The sequence below is a fragment of the Halictus rubicundus genome, chromosome 2, assembly GCF_050948215.1.
Source record: "Halictus rubicundus isolate RS-2024b chromosome 2, iyHalRubi1_principal, whole genome shotgun sequence".
NCBI classification, from domain to species: Eukaryota; Metazoa; Arthropoda; class Insecta; order Hymenoptera; family Halictidae; genus Halictus; species Halictus rubicundus.
In genome coordinates, this window is record NC_135150.1 from 26781294 (window position 1) to 26801584 (window position 20291).

Consider the following 20291-nt stretch of genomic DNA (forward strand, 5'->3'; position numbering starts at 1 on the left):
CCTTGCACAAATCCCGGACGAATTAGAATACGTTCCTCGTGGGGAATACGGTGGATAACGCAGGAATCTGTCGTGCCGGCAACTAATTGCTTCTTTGTCGTTTAGAACTTCCTACGGCAAACAGACAAGTGAGCCGTTTATTTTGAAAGTGGCCTCAGTCCACTTAAATTGAGATATTTAGGGGTTTGTGTTTCAATAAAATCGAAAATATACGTATAGGATATACGTATGTGTCATACTGCTTAAGTATGTCATATTGGGTATCTAAAAGAGTTAAATTTACAGTTCCTATTCAAATAATAGCAATTATTAAGTGAATAATATGTGTTTTCTTACGGAAAATGGAGTTCAGCCACTTTCGAAGTTAACAACCAGATTCGTTGTAAAATTTGGAAGAGCCCGAGTCAAAGACCTCCAAAAATTTTCTTGACATGAAATACTCTCGTTTCATTTCGTTTAGGATAAAGTTATTACCTTTCCGTTATTACCTTTCCGTTATTATCTTTTTTCTTAAAGTTATCACTTTTTGATAATGTTCTTGTATAATGGATTGGACTTGGGCCACTTTCAAAGTGACGGTTTGAATTATTGAACTAACTGCGGAAACTTATGTGTCCAAAATTACCGTATACACTCTGAATATACTTCTTAACTGCAAATGTTGTTTATGACAGCTAACTGGGAGTTGTACACGTAATTACGGACAACAAAAAATAATTGACAAATGGACTTAGGCCACTTTCAAAATGAACGGCACAATTGTTCCTCCGTTTTAGACACAGGCATGAAACGGCTAGACATTTTCTTTTTCTTCAAGGACGTCCTCAAATATCCGATCACTGCACAGTAAACCACAGTGCAATGGGTTGAAAAGAAATCGTTAATTTTCAGCAATCTACGTCAAGCTCTACCCCCGTAACCGTTTGGGTCTCGCATAGCGCAATCTCTCATTCGGTTCCTAAGTGACTTTCACGTTTCACAATGTTGTGGTTGCGTGCCCCTACTGTTAACATTTAGAAACGTTCTGCTACACCGAAATATATACTGTCTCTCAAAGCTGCAAGCTTTCCTTTCGTTGAATTATTTAGGTCACACGCTGCTCCTCGGGTTATCAGTGACCATAGTCGCAACGATGACGGTTCTACATTCGATGATAAAGGATTTTCATCGTGCAACGTTCCTTCCACGTTAACTATTTCATATCGTGTTCTTTCAACTTGATACTTGATGCTTGATACTTGATACTCGCATGGAAATATGTTCCGTGGACATTTTTTACGTTGCGTGCGTCACAGATCCGCATGCTTTCTGAAAAACTGACAAAGCGTTATCGCGCTGTCTAATATTTTTCGAGGTGAAACTGTTGAGGGGTTATGCGAAAATAATTATATGTGAAGACGGTGGAAGAAATATATTAAGAAGACGTTGTCGGAGCTGTCTACTAATATCTTGAATTAGATATTTCTAATTCAATATTTCTAAACCTTCATACCTGAAGGGAGAACGGCCTTCAAAACGAAGGGAAATCAGGTGTTTCCCAATAACCCTAGGATGTGGGGTTTTCCACAGGGTACAGTAAAAAGTTAGTTTTACTTCAACAGAAACGAAAGAATTACAAGCTTTGTGCCTCTGGGTAATTTTCGACTGGATTTTTGCAGAATCCCGTGGGATTGAAACTAGTGTTCCTTCTCGAGAAATTTTATAATTGATTATTTCCAGTATTCCAGTATTTCTCGAGAAATTTCAATCTAGGAAAATTCTTATGAATCTCATTTATTTTATAACATATAAATTCTTAAATTCTCTTAAATTCTTATTTAAAACTTCAGAAAAACGGAATACTGAATCGAGTAATGAGTTTCTTGTTCTTATTAAAGAAGAAATCTCTAAAAGAAGAGACAAGATTCTGAGATCAAGAGATCTCTACAGAAAGATTCAGAAGATACATTTTTTCATTTCACATCCAAGGCAGATGTGTATAAAATGGCGAAACAAATTCTAAGCAGACTTTTTGGAAAATATAACAACGATTCTTATGAAAATAGCGAAAAACTTTCAGATTCTCAGAACGAGGAACTATCACTGGAAAAACAGTTAGAATTAGAAATTGCAGACAGCCTTCAAGAATTCAGTGTCAAGAGTTCAGCGGCAGAAGAAAATAAAGTCCGGACTCTAACAAAGGAATTCCAAATTTTTGAGTCCACTGGAAAAAGGACACCCAATCTTCAGCAACTTTTGGACGTTCTGTATACGATAAAGCCAACATCCACGCAAAATGAAAGAAATTCTACGGCTACAGATTTTGTTACAAAAAAAAAAGAAGTAGATTGTCTGATTCTACATCAGACGCATTAAGAAGTCATTTCAAAACAAAAGCGTAATGTTTCACTTTACAAAAGTTTGGTAAAAGTTTCCCAATATTTTTGATTTTATAAAAAATTCTCGAGAATTCTCGAATATAGTCTTATTTCTCATTTCTCGAGAAATGAAAAATATTGAGAAATCAGGAACACTACTTGCGAGCCCATCATGTTTGGTCACCAGCTAGCTGTTATAGCACGCTGGTAACGGTCACAAAACGGTTTCAAAACAAAAGCGTAATGTTTCGCTTTACAAAAGTTTGGTAAAAGTTTCCCAATATTTTTTGATTTCACTAAAAATTCTCGAGAATTCTCGAGAAATGTAGTCTTGCATGCTTCTTAACACTAGGGTTTACGGGACGCGTCAAAATGACACGTTCTAAAATCTTTAATTTACGATTATTGAGATTACAAAGATGCATTCATGAGGAATTATTCAACAAATGTTATTTTTAAAATGGCTAAAAATTTAGATAAACACATTCTCGTTATTTTTTATAAATCAATGTAAAATAGTCACTTTTACTGCCCCCGTAAACCTAGTGTTAAGAAGTCATTTCAAAAGAAAAGCGTAATGTCTCACTTTCTAAAAATTTCGTTTTGAAGAAATAAATCTATCGGTTCGGGACGTCGAAATATAGTCTTATTTCTCGGTTATACTTAGCGTCTATTTTTTCCTTCTTTTTAAAGTTATGTACATATCGAACAGGAATAAACACTGCGTTACAGTTTTACGTCCTTTCGATAAATATTATTACCGATATTCCAAATAGCATAAGTTTCCCAATATTTTTCGATTTCATTAAAAATTCTCGAGAATTCTCGAGAAATTTCTCATTTCTCGAGAAATGAAAATATTCCGAAATCAAGAACACTAGGTGAACGGCGTCCAGCGCGACAGATTCGTATTTAAATGTCCCGAATAGTCCGAATAATTCCAGATACCATAAGTTTCCCAATATTTTCGATTTCATAAAAATTCTCGAGAATTCTCGAGAAATTTCTCATTTCTCGAGAAATGAAAATATTCCGAAATCAAGAACACTAGGTGAACGGCGTCCAGCGCGACAGATTCGTATTTAAATGTCCCGAATAGTCCGAATAATTCCAAATATCATAAGTTTCCCAATATTTTTCGATTTCATTAAAAATTCTCGAGAATTCCCGAGAAATAAAGTTTCATTTCTCATATCTAGAGAAATGAAAAATGTTGAGAAATCAGGAACAATAATAGAAACGGTGTATTCACAGGAGCGAGGATCGACGCTCGCCTGGTAGATCCTGCGGATCCGCGGATCCTAGGCGAACAGGCGCGTAGGCGCCGCGTTCCTTCGTATCACGGGCCGCGCCGCTATCGAGTTAATTTACGGCCGGGACGCGGTTTACGCCCCGTAATTTATCCGCCCCCGATCCAGACCGCGGTCCTCCAGCCGCGTCAAGGACTCTCGGCTGGAAATATTACCGAGATTACGTTTGGCCGGTGTCGGGGCGCGGCACGAGGAAATCTCTCGAAACCGGTCGGATTTTTCGCGCGGTATGAATCGCGTGCGTCGGTGCCACGGTTTTCCGGCTGGGAATCCGCGTCGGGGATCGTTTTCTCGTCGGACGACCAACGGAACAGCCCTTTAACGGCGAGCTCGATCGTCCTTCGCGTTCGCGATCCCGCCAAACGAGGATCCCACGTCCGTTTTATCCTCTCCTTATTCGCGGCGCGTACCGTTCTCGTAACAATGTCGGACAAATATACTATCGTTCGCGTCCACTCGTTGCAGTTCCCTCTATCCGTTCCATCTCGGCCGGGCTAATCTTTCGCGAACGCTCGGTTCCACCGGGCAACTTATCCGTCCTCGCGGATCTCGCGTGCGATCCTGTTTTTCGCATTGCTTCGCATTTTACGTTTCATTCGCCCGGCAACCGACGACAAACGCATTCCCTCCGCGTAATAAAGACGAACGCTGCCTCTCTCTCGAGAGAGAGACCGTCTCCTCGTCTCCGATCGACGTTCCATCCGATCAAGGTTCCCGCCAGAGAACTCGAAGACCTTGGCTCGTTCAATTAACGCGAGGATGAGTAGTTTCGAGAACAGTTACCCGTCGGTTTGCTCGCGAAAGCGGTTTCCTTTTCGAGGGAATCGGAAGATTGAAGATTCCTCGAGTACGAGTTATTGAACAGGAATCGGTTGGCGCGTCTGATCACGACCCGCCTATTCCACTTCCTGCAAACGGCAACGCGCGAGAGAACCCGATTTTCTCGAAAGAAAAGTTTTCTCGTTTGAAGAAATTTTATTCTCTTTTATTTTATCCTCACCGGGAACACCTCGCACATAATTGCCGATTCTAAGAAAGCGTTCTGCTCGGTGCAGAGTCAGTGGGAATTGGCGTCGTTGTAACAGCTTTGTCGCGGGGGATTGTTAAATATCGCGACAGTGAGGCGAGCTAAATTCCCTTAAACGGGCCGGGGGCCCTATTCAAAGCGATATCAAGTATTCCCGACGCCTCTCGATAAGAGCCGCTAACGAGCACCAGATTTTTCCGAAAGCGGTTCCAAGCGAATTAAGCCGATCCGGCCGTTCGAGGAAGCGTTTTAGAGCGTGTCACCGTATTTGGGGCCCGCCGAGAAGAGAACCGTGCTGTGTCGAGAAAGAGAGAGAGAGAGAGAGAGAGAGAGAGAGAGAGAGAGAGAGAGAGAGAGAGAAAACGAGGGCCCCGCGCGCACCCTTGGGGCACACCCTCGGGGACCACAGGCGATTTGCTCGGTTTCCGCGTGTACCAGTTATCCAACGACCCGACGCGTTACGTAAACTGACATTTCAGCGGCTAATGCGAACTAGCAGGCCAGCGAATTAACCGGCGAGTCACCGACTCTCGATCCCGAGTTCAGTGACAAAATCAACGATGTTTCAACGACTGTTTCTGCTTGCGCAACCTCTCCCATCCGGATAACGAGCGTCGTTTTGTGCGAGCGCCGCGGAATGCGCGGCTGCTAATCGTTTATGCTAATTCGCCCGCCGCTAATCCCTTACCGAGCGCGCAAATCGCTTCTTCGAACAGTTTCCAGATGCTATTCGCGCCACTTGCCAAGCTTTTTTCAAGGTTCGCGCGAAATATCGGGCGCGCGCGAGTTACGCAACGCGCGCGAACTATTCGGGACATTTCAATACGAATCTGTCGCGCTGGACGCCGTTCACCTAGTGTTCCTGATTTCTCAACATTTTTCATTTCCCGAGAAATGAGAAATTTCTCGAGAATTTTTAATGAAATCGAAAAGTATTGGGAAACTTATGATATTTGGAATATCGGTAACAATATTTATCGAAAGGGCGTAAAACTGTAACTCAGTGTTTATTCCTGTTCAATGTGTACATAACTTTAAAAACAGGGAACAAATAGACGCTAAATAGAACCGATAAATTTATTTCTTTGAAACCAAACTTTTATAAAGTGAGACATTACCGCTTATCTTTTGAAATGACTTCTTAAGAAGCATAATCCGTCTAATGTAGAATCAGACAATCTAGTTCTTTTCTTTTTGTAACAAAATCTGTAGCCGTAGAAACATTTCTTTCGTTTTGTGCGGGTCTTTGTAGAATCGTTGAAAATAAGGTTTACCCTTATGTAGCCCTTGATCTTTTATTATTGTAACTGTATTTAAAATCGCATCCTTCTTAAAAGCGCGAGAGCAACTTGCAGGACGGTGTCTGCAAATATTATAGCGACCTGGTGCATTTTAAAACGGTAGAAAGAGTTTAACTCTGCCTATTGTCTTCAGCTTATTCAGATTGTTACAGAAGAAGAGGATACGGTTTCTGTTCACCTTAGTTTGGGCACAAAAATCTAACCCGTCGATGCATTGTTTCAATCATTCGATGCAGGGCGGACTGTTATCATTTGGCTGCTTCACTTGCTCGCATTGGCATCATCGATAACCCCGAATGTAACCAAGAGCATGAAACGCTTAACCATGTTCTATGGCAACCTATATAATGATCAGAGAATAAACCTTATCCAAAATTTTTCTAGAGTAGGATTTCAATTGCCGTTGGACGTAGGTTGCTCAATAGCTGATGCTAATATTAACCCTTTGCGCTATTTTCACTCGGCGCTATTTTCATTCTAAAACTAAATTTTTATTCCGTCCTAGAATATTTTCATTTTATTCATACGAAACTGATCCGATTTCCACATATATTATGTAAATGTTTAGTAATCTGTTAAATACTTTTGTAATGTAGCAAATAAATTGTAACATTTTTTGTAATTTCTTTGAAATAATGCCACAACAATTTCTAGTGGTGCTTCAGAGTCACCACTCGAATTCAAAGGGTTAGTGTGTGCGTATACAATATGATAGCCTTTCTAAATACACGTACGTGCCTAAGAATCTTTGTTTCTCTTTATATTGTTACTAACGTTCTCGTTATACCACGCAATATGTAATACTCTGTACTAAGCAATATGTTGTAATAAATCTCAAATGAGATTTCCTAAATAAAACAAAAAATTGCTCTCGCGAGAAAATGTCGCGAGACGCTTCCCCGCGTGTTCGCGGCGCACAGTGGGCAATTTGGACAAAATCGGATTCAAAATCGAGGAACTTTCGATAGGAATGAGGTAGAGCGATGAAATGTTTTGGAAATGAAAGCTGCAACTTTGTAGAATATGGGAAAAATAGAGAGATTATGGTACCAACGTTTTTTAACCACGAGAAAATTCGTTAAACGCGCACAAATTCAAGAAAATTTTAGTTTTTCCATAACCACGCGCGGAAAACATTTTTTTTTAACATGCTATACACCACTTCCCATAGATTTTTTCACGCTGATTTCAAATCTGGTCTCAAAATTTGTCTACGACCTCAGGATTTTGCAAAAAATAGATTTTTCTGACAAAAACTAATCAAGTCATTTTTTCGTTGAAATGATTGGATGGTAATAATCTCCCTATTGTTCCCATATTCTACAAAGTTTCAGCTTTAATTTCAAAAAAATTTCAACGCTCTACCTCATTCCTATCGAAAGTTCCTTGATTTTGAATCCGATTTTCTCCAAATTGCCCACTGTGCGGCGTTGCACTGTTTCCCATTGTCCGGTCACTCTTGCATTAATTATTCTCATTTCCGTATTAACACGATTAGTGTCAATCGAAGACGAATGGTAAAATGAACGACGGCCGGGCCGCAAAAGGGCATCGCGCAGTTGGGTAATCGGGCCCGTTCGGGACGTCGAAAACCGGACAAAGCGAAAACGCCGTTGGACCGAGCGGTTTGCGCGCGAAACTCACTCGGACAATCGAGGCCGCGCCGCTCCGCTCCGCGCCGAGCGGCGGCGTGCATGAAAAGGGAAAAAACGAGTCGGTGAAAATGTCACGCTTATGCATTCGGTGACGCAACGGCGGCGAAGTATATATTTTGAGAACTCGTTTGAGAGACTCGCCGATCGCTCGCGGTGCAAACGAAAGTTTCCACGCAGGCACCGTAGTACGTACGCGAAAGAACGAGGAGAGAAACACAGGTGGGGATAAAAAATATCGAGAGCACTCACCCACTCTGGAGGTGACCGCCAGCAGGAGCAACAAGCTGTTCACGATGATCATGTTGGTTCCTCTTGTGAATCGCACGGTCTCGATTGATCTTTCGCCGATCCGAAGACGTGAAAATGTTCCGATCGAAGGTACCGGGTCTAATCGTCGTCGACGGCGGTTGAAGGGCAGGAGGATGAAGGGCGCGCGTCGCACATACGCGTAAGCGTGAACAACCAACGGAACCGACGGAACCCTTCGTTCGTTTCTGTTTTGTTCCTCGATTGGGCTTTGCTACCGAGCCCGGTCCCGGCCCAGCGAACACTGACGACTCTCCTGTTCGCGGCCTCCTGTGTTCACACCTCCTCTTCGGGGTCCGTTCGCCGGCGAATTCGGGGAAAATCCAGCGAGAAGATCAGCGGCAGAACGGGGAAAGTAGGATGATGGACGGAGCAGCAACAGCAGCAAGAGCAGCAGCAGCCTCGGATGTTAGCGCCGTTCAAAGCCGCGAGAGCTCCATCGACGTCGCAAAACATATGCTACGGTCACGAAGAGAGAAAGGTGACTGGGTATACGCAAGGCGTGCTCAATACCTCCTGTCTTCTTGGCATAGTCACCTTTCTAGCAAACCAGCAACAAAGAAGAAGGGAGTGTTGGCTCGGTATACCGTCGCGGCCACCACCATTCTCGCGTTCACCGATCGCCGAACGGTGGTGGTGGTCCCGGCCGCCTAATGGTGGTGGTTCTTGTTACCGGTGGTGGTGGTAGCAAACCGTGTGCACCGATCCGCTCGCCTTCCACCGACCAAATCCGCCTTCGTTCGATCAAACTTTTTCCAGTTTCCCGTTTCTCGTATCGGTAACCCTGAAACCGTTCTCGACTTACGCCTCTCTTCGCCTCGCCTCGCGGCGACCGGAGAAAACCCGCTCTCCCTCCTCCACCGCGAACGAAAACGCGTCCGAAGGGTTAGTTGTCGTCTCCTATGATACAAGCCTCGTAAAACCCGCTGAATTATGCCCGCCTTCTTCCTCTCGGGACTCCCCTAACTGCTGTCCTCCGCGTTCGAACGAGCCAAGGCGTTCCGTAAAGTAGACGTTCTATGTCTACAGTACTGCATTGCTGTCCGCTACACGGTGAATCGGAAAATATGGTTGAACACCCTCGCCACATAAACGGATTATGTCCCAGGTTTGTATAAAAACTTTATTTTTTTTTTGTTTTGTTTTGTTTCTTCGGCCATATAAAATCATCAATATTTTGTTCAAATACACGTTAGTCTGACGCAACATGATTATACATCGACGATCAGCTTCGAACGAATGAAAAACCATAGATTCGTTAAGTAATATCCAACTGTCTATGCCTAACGTTGAAATACCAGTCTGCTCGAATCAGGGGGTCAGGTCACCCACGAGCATATCAAACTCGTGGCTTCGCAATTCTTTCCCTCGGAGAGAGGCTGAGGAGAATTTAGAAGATGGCCGGTCGTTGCTCGAGCTTCGAGGAACAGTTCGGACATTTTGTAAGAAGAACAAGAGAAAACGCGAAGAATCCTCGAAGCTTGACGACAAAGGTCGTATGCCAAGTTTTCCTTATTGTTCTTTTACGGGAATAAAATTGCAGGAGATTGCACGGATCGAACCCCGAGGTGGCCCAACCCCTTGAATCGCACAGATTCGGTACCCTTCTCTTTCTCTTCTTTCGCGCGCGTAATACCTTTGTTCGGAGGAGAAGCGTTCTTCGGTTTTGCACAGTCCCGTACCTAATTAAATTCGTGGTGGCGAAGAATACGCAGGAAAAAAGAGGCAAGCGCGTTGCGCTGCGCTGCGTTGCGTTGCGTTCCGTATCGATGTTCGCTGGTCATGAATCAAAAGTATCGCACGGTGGACAGTGAAAAAATAATTATATACATGATCCCTCGCGTTCACAGCGAGGGGAAAACATTTCGATTGGAAAAAAGGGAACGATTCTTCGTTCCTGCTGACCCTTCGGACATGATACAAAATCAGGGGTACGATAAAAAATATAAGATTTCACGTAACATCGATTATCGGGCGTGCGGGAAGAAAGTCGGCCGCGGCGGAATCGCGACTTCAACGCGGAAATCGCTTCGGTCGTCTGTGAGTATTCGTGCAGGTGAGCAACAAAACTTTTTCCAAACGCGAGCTACAGCTGCCATACTAACCCTTTCCGGTCCGATCTCGAGCCAGATCCAACTTTTGCACCGTTCATTTTACTGACGTACAGCACGTTCGTCGTTAATGCTACTATTTCATAAAATGTAACAACTATTTTAGTATTTTTTCGGCTGTTCCGCGTAAGCAAAGCTAAATGATAAAAAACCTCGGACCGGCAATGATTTGGACGATCAGGGTTGTAATTAACAGGGTTGTTTTAACAGAGAACGTAAGCCGACCTTCTTCTCGCACAGCCGATAAAAACGCGGCTCGCTGGGGCCGCCGGAAATGCCGTTGACGGAATTACGAAGTCCTTTTGAATCCTTTCTCCGATGATTACGAATATATCACATGATAATTACGAACGTATCACATACACGCGTATATATATGTACATCATCGTGCCGTTTGGTTGCGGGGGACGCAGAAACGTGACGATGCGTCCAGTTTACCTAGGCGAATCAATTGCTTTCCCTTTCGGCCGTACCAATTGTAAATGAACGTGAACGACTAGACGTACTTGCGACAGTGTCGCGAGTAATTTCTGACTTCCTCTTGAAGGTCTCCCGAGAGCTCGTTGAAATGCGAAACGGAACCGACGGAAATCTACATGATCGATCGCGGTGCACGGCGCGCGCGTCCCCAACGGAACGGAACGCGACAGAGAGAGAGACAGAGAGAGAGAGAGAGACAGAGCGAACAGAACAAGTGCAGCGATACGTAAAACCTTGGAATACCTTCTACGTACATGATTACAACTTACGAATAGCCTGTGCCCCGAATACATGGCGAAACTACGCGCGACGCACGCACGTCGCGAAAACAAACGAGACATCCGCGAACGAGAACAACCCCCCTTTCGCTCTTTCCGAAACTCGCGCGTCCAATAATACCGCTTTACCTACCGGAAGACTGTCGTTCACGACTCAAACAAACGAGTCGACTATACATATATTCCCCCCGAACCGTCTCGCTGCCGCAGAAAAAATACACTGAGCAATCATTGGCACTCGATCGTCGATTTTCAACAGAGCATTAACACACTCGCACCGGGTGACACAGTTTCCAGACGAATTTGCGGCGCTCCGCCGAGCCACGTTAAAGAAAGTTTCTTCAACTTTTTCACAAATTCGCCTGTCGAACTGTGAAAACATCTACCGTAATGCATCTCTGGATAAATCGAACAGTGAATTTGAAGTTTGAAGAATCTCGAAACGCTAACGCGGTACGAATGCGTTAATTAGCCGCCGATAGGTAAAGCGATACTACCCCTCGCAAAAAAGCATTCGATCGAATAGACCAACCGTTCGTCGTACTAACCATTCGTAAATCTAACGTGGCAAACGTTCTCGTGAACGACAAAGATAAATACAATGATAAAACTCGTTATATGTAATAAAATATATTATAATAAAAACAATTTCATAAGGTACAGGGTGAGAAGCATCGTAAATGGTTCTAACGTTTAGTCATGCTGCTCTTTTCAGAATTTCCAGAGCGATAGACGGTGAATTGTTACGTGGAACACTATAGTCCCGCGGCTAACACTTTCGCTCGCGGAAGCTGGACTCTTCAACATTTTCTTTGAAACGATTATTTCAGAAAATATTATCAACTGTATGGAATTTCTTGCTTCTCGAATTGAATCGTTATCGAGCAATTAATTGAGAAACCCTCCCCGGCGCCGGCGCGCAAGTAATCCCGTCGACGAATAACAATTCACGACTCCGATCGAATATTTTCTGGCAGGGGTAGCGTTAGCAACCGGGTTATGCGTGTCTTATGCTACGAAATATTTCAAACTGTACAATCAGCGTAATCAAGAGAGTGTAAAAGTCGACGCGTGGAAAGTATAAAGAAACGATCCTCGAAAGCTCTCGGACGATAGTCCAGGATAGCGAGCCGAGCTTCATCAATTTTTCTTCCGTTTTTTTTTTTTGCACGAACGGGTATCCCTGTCCCTGAGACTCGTACAAAATATCCGTTTCAACGACAGAGACAAAGTAATCGCGTCCGATGGGATTTTTGAATAGCTTCGAAAGGCCGGTTTTTCCAAAACACGTTCGAACAAGCTCAGACAACATTTTTGTTTGTTCGTTCGTTCTTATACTTTGCTCGTTATGCTCTTCTTCTTCTTCTTCTTGCTCCTCTTCTTCTTCTTCTTCTCTTTTATTTAATAACTATGGAACGATTTGTATGTACATCAATTGAACACCGGCGATCACGCGACGAAATGTCGCGGGCCCGATTCGAATTCGAACAATATCGTAAGGTATCCTATCAATATTTTGTACAAAATTCATTTGCGAATACGTAAAAGCGCCGGGACGCCGCCATTCTATGCGAATGAAAGACCATCTTGATTCGCTGCCCGACAACTCTCTAAACCTTACAACGCTGCCAAAGTGTTCCCTATACATTTGGAATTAGCTACCCGCGTTAGCGCGCAGGCGAGCGAGCGAGCGAGCGAACGAGTGCTCCGCTCTAACAGCAATCATTGAGCCGCTATCATTTCGAAATGCTCGAGACTATATATATATATATATGTATATATATATATATATGATGCTCGTCCTTGAGGGTGGATAACTGCGTAACTGATAAAATATCTTGTATAATTCTAATTACTAACTAATTCAATTTGCCTATACTTCTTGCGCAAGTTGCTTACAGAGTCTTTAAACAGAACAGGGTCGAGCCTCATATTGGATCGTAACAACGGCATGTAGCCGAAAACGGCCACGAACGTATTCATGCACGTCTGCCGTTGTATAAAATGATCTGGATCGTTCCAGGGAGATCTGGAAATCACAATAACCACATTGATAATCCTCCAATCGTTAATTCGAAAGCGCTCGCTGCCGCAACCGAGCAAAATAATTCTCCACGCTATAAATTCTTCACAGATTTTACATTGATTCACATTCTTTGCGCGAATCAAAAATTCTACTCGGTCACGTTACACGCTTTACCTACCGGAAGCCTGTTGATAATATTTTAAATAATAATTTCGATAGACTAGAGAAAAGTCTCCGACTGCAAAGAGTGAAATAACCACCGGTAGGCAACGCGTGAAACAGCTAGAAAATGGAAGAGAAAAGAAACGGCATACCTAATTCCAGCCACGGTAGTATCTTTATACAATTTCCGTTGCGTCACTTTGATCGGTGGTCTCCGAGTGACGTGACTGACTAAAAAATTCATAAGTATGTCCTCGCAGTTCTGCGACTGCTCGACAGTCTTGTGAAGCGTCGAGCTCAGTAATTCGGTGTACAGCGTATTGTAATAACGATGGTAAAAAGCGGCACCAGTTAGTATTATACTATAATCGTTCGTCCACTTGCTTGTGTAGCCCCACGACCGCTGTCGAAAGGGAAGAAGATAAAGTACATAGGTACTGCACAGCGGTAACAAATGATAGCGACCGACGTCTTCAGAGGTTTGGTTACCTTCGAGTCGTCCCAGTAATGCGATCTGGCTGGGTAGCCGACGATTCGATCGGGAAACGATTTCCAAACCGTAAATGCAAAATCAATTTCGTCAGTGTTGAGTGTGGCATCTTCGTCTAGCGATAATATGGCACTAGTTTTGATTAACGGATGAGGATAGAAACGTTGGGATATACCGTCGACCGTGACGATGTGTATCGTCGCTTTGATCCCTTGCCAACGCGGCCTCCTCGGTAGCGGAATATCCGAATTCCACATTAATATAATCTGAAACGCGACTTCGAATAATTAAAACGTCCGAAGCGGGACGGATCGTACGAATCTCTGGTTCTGTTACTCACCCTATCTAGGTATTTGCTCTTCGCGACGCTTTTAAGCAGACGATAAAGTACGGCAGTAGACCCTAACTGCGAGTAAATGATGGCAGTAAAAGTGTTACCCGGATTGCTCTTCGAAAACGGAAGTTCCTGCTGACTGTCGGCAAATTGCGGTAATATCGCTAATGCGCCAGGACTAGTATTCCAAACGAGTTTCTCTCGAGTACCTTCCCATGGCAAACGTTCCCGTATGTTCTGAAAAAGATTATTGGCTGATAACTCGACGACCTACATGCGCGTGTATCGGCGAACGTTTAATCATCTCAATCGACCCAATTAAATAGAATACTTCAAGCGTTCTACGCTTTGATGGTTATCCAATTCTGATAGCACCTATGTGCTCGATCCTTTTTAAGCTGCTCGACATAAATACCAAAAGGGTTAATCACCTCGAACACGGTAAATACAATTTTTTCTATCGACGAGAAATATCTCTCCCAAAGGAATTGTGTCTGCTGCCGTAATTTAAGTATCTGTACATTGGACACAGATCGCACTATATCTGGAATCTGGAAGCATATAATGTTACACGTTGTACGCGCAGTGAAAACGGAAAGTGCCACTTGTCCGTTTCTCTTTTTATCATCGTATAATACATATCATGTATTTCACTTACTTGAAGTAGCAGTCTTTCGTCAGAAAATATAGCGGCTTGCGTCCAATCAATACGTTCGTGAAAAGGAAGCGCCCAGCCATTGCTTAGAATAACTGGAATGCACCCAGCCCTTAAAGCTTCTAAAAAACGAAAACTACCCAGTCTCCTTCCTCGTGGTACCAGGCAAAAGGTAGCGTTCATCAACAAAATTTCATAATCGTACCTGACGAGGCAAACAATGCATTCAGGTTCGTCCGACACAAGTACAACAAATGTGAATCTAAAAATGGTTCATACTAACATATCGTATTCCTGATTGTCCTGTTGACAATGTTCGTCTTGGAATTCTCTCCATGCTTTGCCGTGTCGGCAGGTCGTGACAAATACCAAGTCCTTGCCGTTGTGCAAATGATAGAGAGTGTTTCTGGTCTCGGAGCCTATACCGTGCACGTATCTTTTGCCCTTGAATGCTGCGACGTATTTCTTGTTATTCGGAAAGTTGTTCTCTGGTGCTTGGCCAGGTTCACCGCCGCGCTCCGGATGTTGTTTGCCAAACAACGGTATCGACACGTCAAAGTTCGGTCTGTGCCTGAAGATGGACATGCTGGCCTTCGCGAGCATGGCAAATCCTAGATCGAAGGTCAGAGAATCCTCCGCGTAGTCGGGCCATGTCCCGGAATACAAGTTAAATATCAAATGATTCCTGCCGTTGTTCCAGTAAGGTAAACGCAACAATTTCGCGGGAAGATTGTGTACAAATTCCGTCGACAACGGATCTCTGTCCAACGTATCCAGAGCTAACACAAATATACACGCTCTGGTCGGATCTGACGTGTAGTATCTCGATTCCGTGATAACGTTTAAAATTTTTTGGTATAGCGGGCTTATCACATCCTCGATCGGATACACGTACACGGTGAAACCATTCTTGCATCTGGTGTAGTCGAAGCAAGTCTCCATACGGCATTGTTTAGTGCGTTGCGACATAAGAGAATTTCCATTTGATGTTCTTAAATCCTTGTCGTAGTACTCCTCGTTGATACTTAAATATGAAGGCAATCGCTCGTAAGGCAACAGAGATCTGCCTGCCAGCTTTTCGCTTTTTAACCGGTAACCGCCAAAGTAACAGTAACCAAGAAACGCGCATGTTACGAATAATAATAAATAGCGCTTCTTGGCTTGCATTTTCAATGCAATCAGGTTGCACACAAATATATACCAACGCTAAACATACTCATGCATTTACAGGGCGTATGCATTCGATTCTAAATGCATCGTTAAGAATTTCCTGGTTGCTCGCTTTTACAGACAGAGAAATCGCAAACTTACTCCCAAATAGAGTTGATTTCTTTCCTAAAAATTGCTGAAACAAAGTAAACATCAATTTTCAGTGTTTGCGAGATTAACAAATTAGCAGAATAACTTTTTTATAGCTATAAGGCAAAACGGCGCGATTTACATATTTAGTAAATTTTGAACTTCTGCTTCATTGCAAAGTATGAATTGATTTTATTTGTGAAAGTCGACTTATGATGTTTCACCTCATAACCACCGATATCCACGCGAATATCGCGCAAACATCCCGTTGAATCACTCGGTGTCACTATAATTTTTTTTATTAACTGTACGATAACGCATTCGCAAAAACACACTGACGATAAGATGCCAAATAAACTTCGGAAATGTTTAGTTACCTTCGAATTTGGCTGATTCGATATCGCCAATGGACAGGAACGTTTCAAGAGGTTCGATCATTATAAAACACATGACAAATACGTGACACATCCACGGGAAGGTTCACTTCTATATTTCTATCGATACGGTTACATTAGGACTTACAACATGTCGAAACCTAAATGACAGATTGTAAACGGTCGATGGACGCCTGTCGAGGGAAGTTAACCTATACGCGACTTATCTCGGACGTCGCACAACGGAGCGAACAACGTCGAACATATCGAAGTCGAAGTTAAAGTTCGATGAGACAGTAACGAACGATGGCTCATACTTGTGATAATATTTTTCCCTGGTGAGAAGACCGCACAGCGAACCAACTTTTTTCGTTTAGGTTAGTTCTGACGTACATCGGATTCGCAGAACTCGCCGGCGTTATTACGCCCATACGCATTTTCGGTCGGCGTGACCACACGCGCGTGACATCGATCGGTAAACGCCTCCAAGTGCAAAATCATTGCACGCAGCGCATTAAATAATTGGTTTAAAAAGCAACGCGAGTTATGCAATGACGTTCGAACGATTAGACTGGCAAATCGCTTATTGGTTACTTCATGCCAACCTCTCAACTCTCGAGGGACGTTTGGGGACGTTTCGTGCGCTTTTGTGTCTGTGCGACACGACCGGCTCTGTGCATGAGCCACCGTCGTCTCACACACTTTCGCATATCTAAACAAAACTGCCGATCAAGGTTATCCTGCTACCTAGCGGTCGACCGATAAAGCTTCCGAGCCGTTTCTCCCGCTTCGATTAAATTTATTAAAAGCACACACATTTTTTTTTATTGCAAATCAATACTCTTAAAGGAAGCCGCTTAGCTTGCTACGAGCCTTACGCGATATTGGTTCTGTACCGAGCGTGTTATCCTTCGATGATGTCTTAATCAAAATAAACCTTGCAACTATTAAACGAAATGTACTTTGCAGCGAGTACTCACTTTGTATCCTCTTCCTTCGCGAACCTGAATTGTTTGTCCAACGATTTTTTTTTTGCAGTAATACAGAATTTGTAATGAATGAAAGACAGAGGTTTCTTCCCGATTTTAAAACTGAGAAAATTCGATGGCACTTTGGTTGATATTTCTCTGCTGTTCGAAGCAGCTTCTTCAACGAGAACGTTCTTCGTACTGATTCGCTTGTTAGAGCAAAGTGATGGGATGTTTTCGCGGAAAATATTATCTTACTTTTATAAAAACGCGGAGGCTTCACCTCGAACGTTGATCACATGACCGTTTTTCTGCGCATATCTATGCTACACGCTTTCTACGAGAAGCGTTTTTACATGTAGATTTGTAGTCGGCTGGACATTGCGCAACCTTTAAGAAAAACGATTGCATATGTTTACCATCTGTTAACCGGAAAGGATAAGTCAATCTGTCAATCATGTTCAACACATTTTTGTAATTTTCCTATTTATGTAACCGAAGACATTTCCACTAAACTGTACTACAACATTTAGAATAGTTTCAATAATATTATATTCGTTAATCGGGGACAAATCGTGTCCAAGCATTATTAATGGAATCTATTTTTTTGCGGTAGACGGATCGCTCGTTTAGATATTATTTATGGTAACGTATTGCGAGATTTGTTTCTTTTACTAGGTTACCGTGTTCATAAAAAAGTATAATGGATTCTTCAGCAATCATATACCTCATTATAGCATAGCAACTTACTAACAAGGTGGCACAATCTGTCATTCATGTCACGGTATTCGTGAAGTAAAAATAGACTATTTACATACAGAATTTTCCAACATCTAGACATAATATATAAAATTTAATATTTATCATTTAATAAGATATATATGTCATTTACACTTTCTTCTCGAGTACAATATGGTCTAGAGCATTGTTGTTGGATTTCGTGTTACTAAATACATCTGTTATTTCTTTTTCTCCATCATAAATCTTTAGAGGAGCACTCTTACTCTTACGTTTTACTCTTTTTCTAGTGTCAGGATTAAATCTCAATCTCTGTCCTCCTAAGATCGGTCGTGGTCTAAGCTTTCTCAAGTATTCTGCTGCTATCAGAGCACTTTCCATTTTAATCATCGCGCACCTGAACAAGTAATTAAAAAGTCTTATATGCTGTTCTTGTAAATAAATCTTTTGTAATAATATAGACATAAAACGGGGGATACCTGGATTTCTTCAAAGGAACATTCAACAATTTACCAGAGACACTTCCGGGAATAGCTGCCTTTAAATCTTGGAGCTTGGTTCCAGGTTTGATATTCGATACGAACAACCTATAAGAAAAAGATCATTTTTAATGCATTTAAAAAATTAGAAACAAAAAATAGAAACACGAAAATAGTTACGTTTTTGTCACTATCATTTCTGGTTTTATTTCCGGTAAAACTATCTTCTTTCTCAACATCTTCGGCTTGTTTTCCTCGGTTTTCGTTATTGCGGGTGCTACAATCACGCGTTTACCATTTAATTTTTTATTTTTTACAGCTTCCAAATTTTTCAATTGCTCTTCGACTGTGGGAAATACTACGTAGCAATGTCTGCTGGATTGTCGACAAAGCTGCACTTTGAATTCACCGGTGAATAACTTTGCTACATCTTTTTCCGTTCGTATCACGTGCGGCAAACGAACGTAAAGGGTTCTCTGTTTCTCCAGTTGTCTCTCATAGAATCTTTTCTTCTTCAGCATTTTTGATTATTCAACTGAATTTTTCCTTCTCTATAGTCACGTTTTAATTTTCAAACGACATCGAGCATGTTTGCGTTGAAGCAAACTATGTAATGTTGACACAGTAACGTTTGAGGTTATGTGGGTTATGTTTATATTCGCGTTGTTAAAAAGTTATGTAAATACAAGACGTGTGCACTTTATTAGGTATACGATCGAGAATTCAGAATCATAGACTATTGTATAGTAGACGCGACACCTAGCCTTCACTTTTGATGTTCGTGTCTTGATACGGACAGTGTCACGGACGAGGTATAAGATAGACCTACCATCCAATGTATTTTCGTGGCCCACTTTTGTGGGGTCACGTAACCCCATTACCATTTTCGTCTCACATCCTGTATTACCAACTGGAATTAAAATCTGCTGACAGCGTCGTTAGTGGTAGGAATTAAAATTAAAAATAGCTATATATAGCACACGCGAGGTATAGGAGTAGACCAATCACCATATGGGGTTTCGTGTATCACGATCTGAAATACCGACATCGTTAACAACAACTAGATTTCTTACGCCCTCTACGCTGACGAACGACAAATGTTGTAACTAGATCCACGCGAAGCTTAGCCCATATACCTATTATATAATAAATGAAAGGACCTCCGATCGAAGGAACACCAATTTTAGGCAAAAAATATCAATTTTAAGAAAAGGAACTTTTGAAAAGTTCCGAAGCAAATTTGAATTAGAAATCCAGGAAAAAGGGTGATGATGAAAAACTGTGTTTTTCGGTTAGTAATTCAAAGGAGCTTACCAAGAAGGTGAAGGTGGACGCGAGGCAAAAAAATATATTGGGTGATTGGTCGAGAATCATTTGTATTTGATCGTTTTATTCAACGTTTTTTTATTTCAACGTTTATCGTTTGTAGAGGGCATAAGAAAACGAGTTGTTTTTGTATACCTCGTCTGTGGTAGAAGTTCCGTGCCTCTGTTATAGATGGCGCCACAGATACCTTCTGAAGAAAAACCAATAGCGTACACATTAATTATATATTTTGCTTAATTGCACAGCGGGTATGAAAAAAATGTACTAAGATTTAAACTGGTTTCTCCGATTGTGAAAACGCGTTCATTCTGGTTCACCAGAGACCTGCAAACATCTGCAGTATCAGGGGTCGAGTCTAAGGTGATTCCTGGGAGTTTCTGGAGAGGTCTGTTTATCCTGGCGGCTTCAGAAGAACCGACAACTTTTCGATTTATGTGTTTGCATAATCGTTGATCGATGGCGCTACGAATTGAATAAAGTGCTATGAAGATTACAAAAATGTCTTACAGCAGTCCAAGATCGTATTATTGGTACAATTTAAGATTGCACCATACACAAGGTACGTTAAATTATGACATTTTTTAACCAGGCAATTCTGTAATCTACTCAAAATGT

The 20291-nt window shown here is 42.3% G+C and overlaps 2 protein-coding genes across 3 annotated transcripts in view; both read right to left on the reverse strand.

Moving 5' to 3' along the window:
- Nucleotides 1-7969, reverse strand: part of Cda5 (Chitin deacetylase-like 5) — a 143420-nt gene extending 135451 nt beyond the window's left edge. The window contains exon 1 of the mRNA XM_076806320.1: nucleotides 7900-7969. Within this exon, the coding sequence (XP_076662435.1) occupies nucleotides 7900-7951 (52 nt within the window). The 5' untranslated portion in view covers nucleotides 7952-7969. The remainder of the gene's footprint in view (nucleotides 1-7899) is intronic.
- Nucleotides 7970-9041: 1072 nt separating this feature from the next.
- Nucleotides 9042-18010, reverse strand: Ttv (exostosin glycosyltransferase 1 ttv). 2 transcript variants are annotated; one of them, XM_076806331.1, is made up of 8 exons: nucleotides 17146-18010; nucleotides 14776-15837; nucleotides 14496-14697; nucleotides 14269-14388; nucleotides 13844-14074; nucleotides 13503-13769; nucleotides 13166-13416; nucleotides 9042-12854 (listed from the first exon to the last, which is right to left on the reverse strand). In XM_076806331.1, exons 2-8 carry the CDS (start codon nucleotides 15657-15659, stop codon nucleotides 12674-12676), a joined length of 2136 nt encoding a protein of 711 aa, XP_076662446.1. In that variant the 5' UTR covers nucleotides 15660-15837; nucleotides 17146-18010; the 3' UTR covers nucleotides 9042-12673. The 2 variants fall into 2 exon arrangements, with proteins under 2 accessions (XP_076662446.1, XP_076662447.1); XM_076806332.1 differs by lacking the exon at nucleotides 17146-18010 and adding an exon at nucleotides 16169-16763.
- Nucleotides 18011-20291: the final 2281 nt, after the last annotated feature.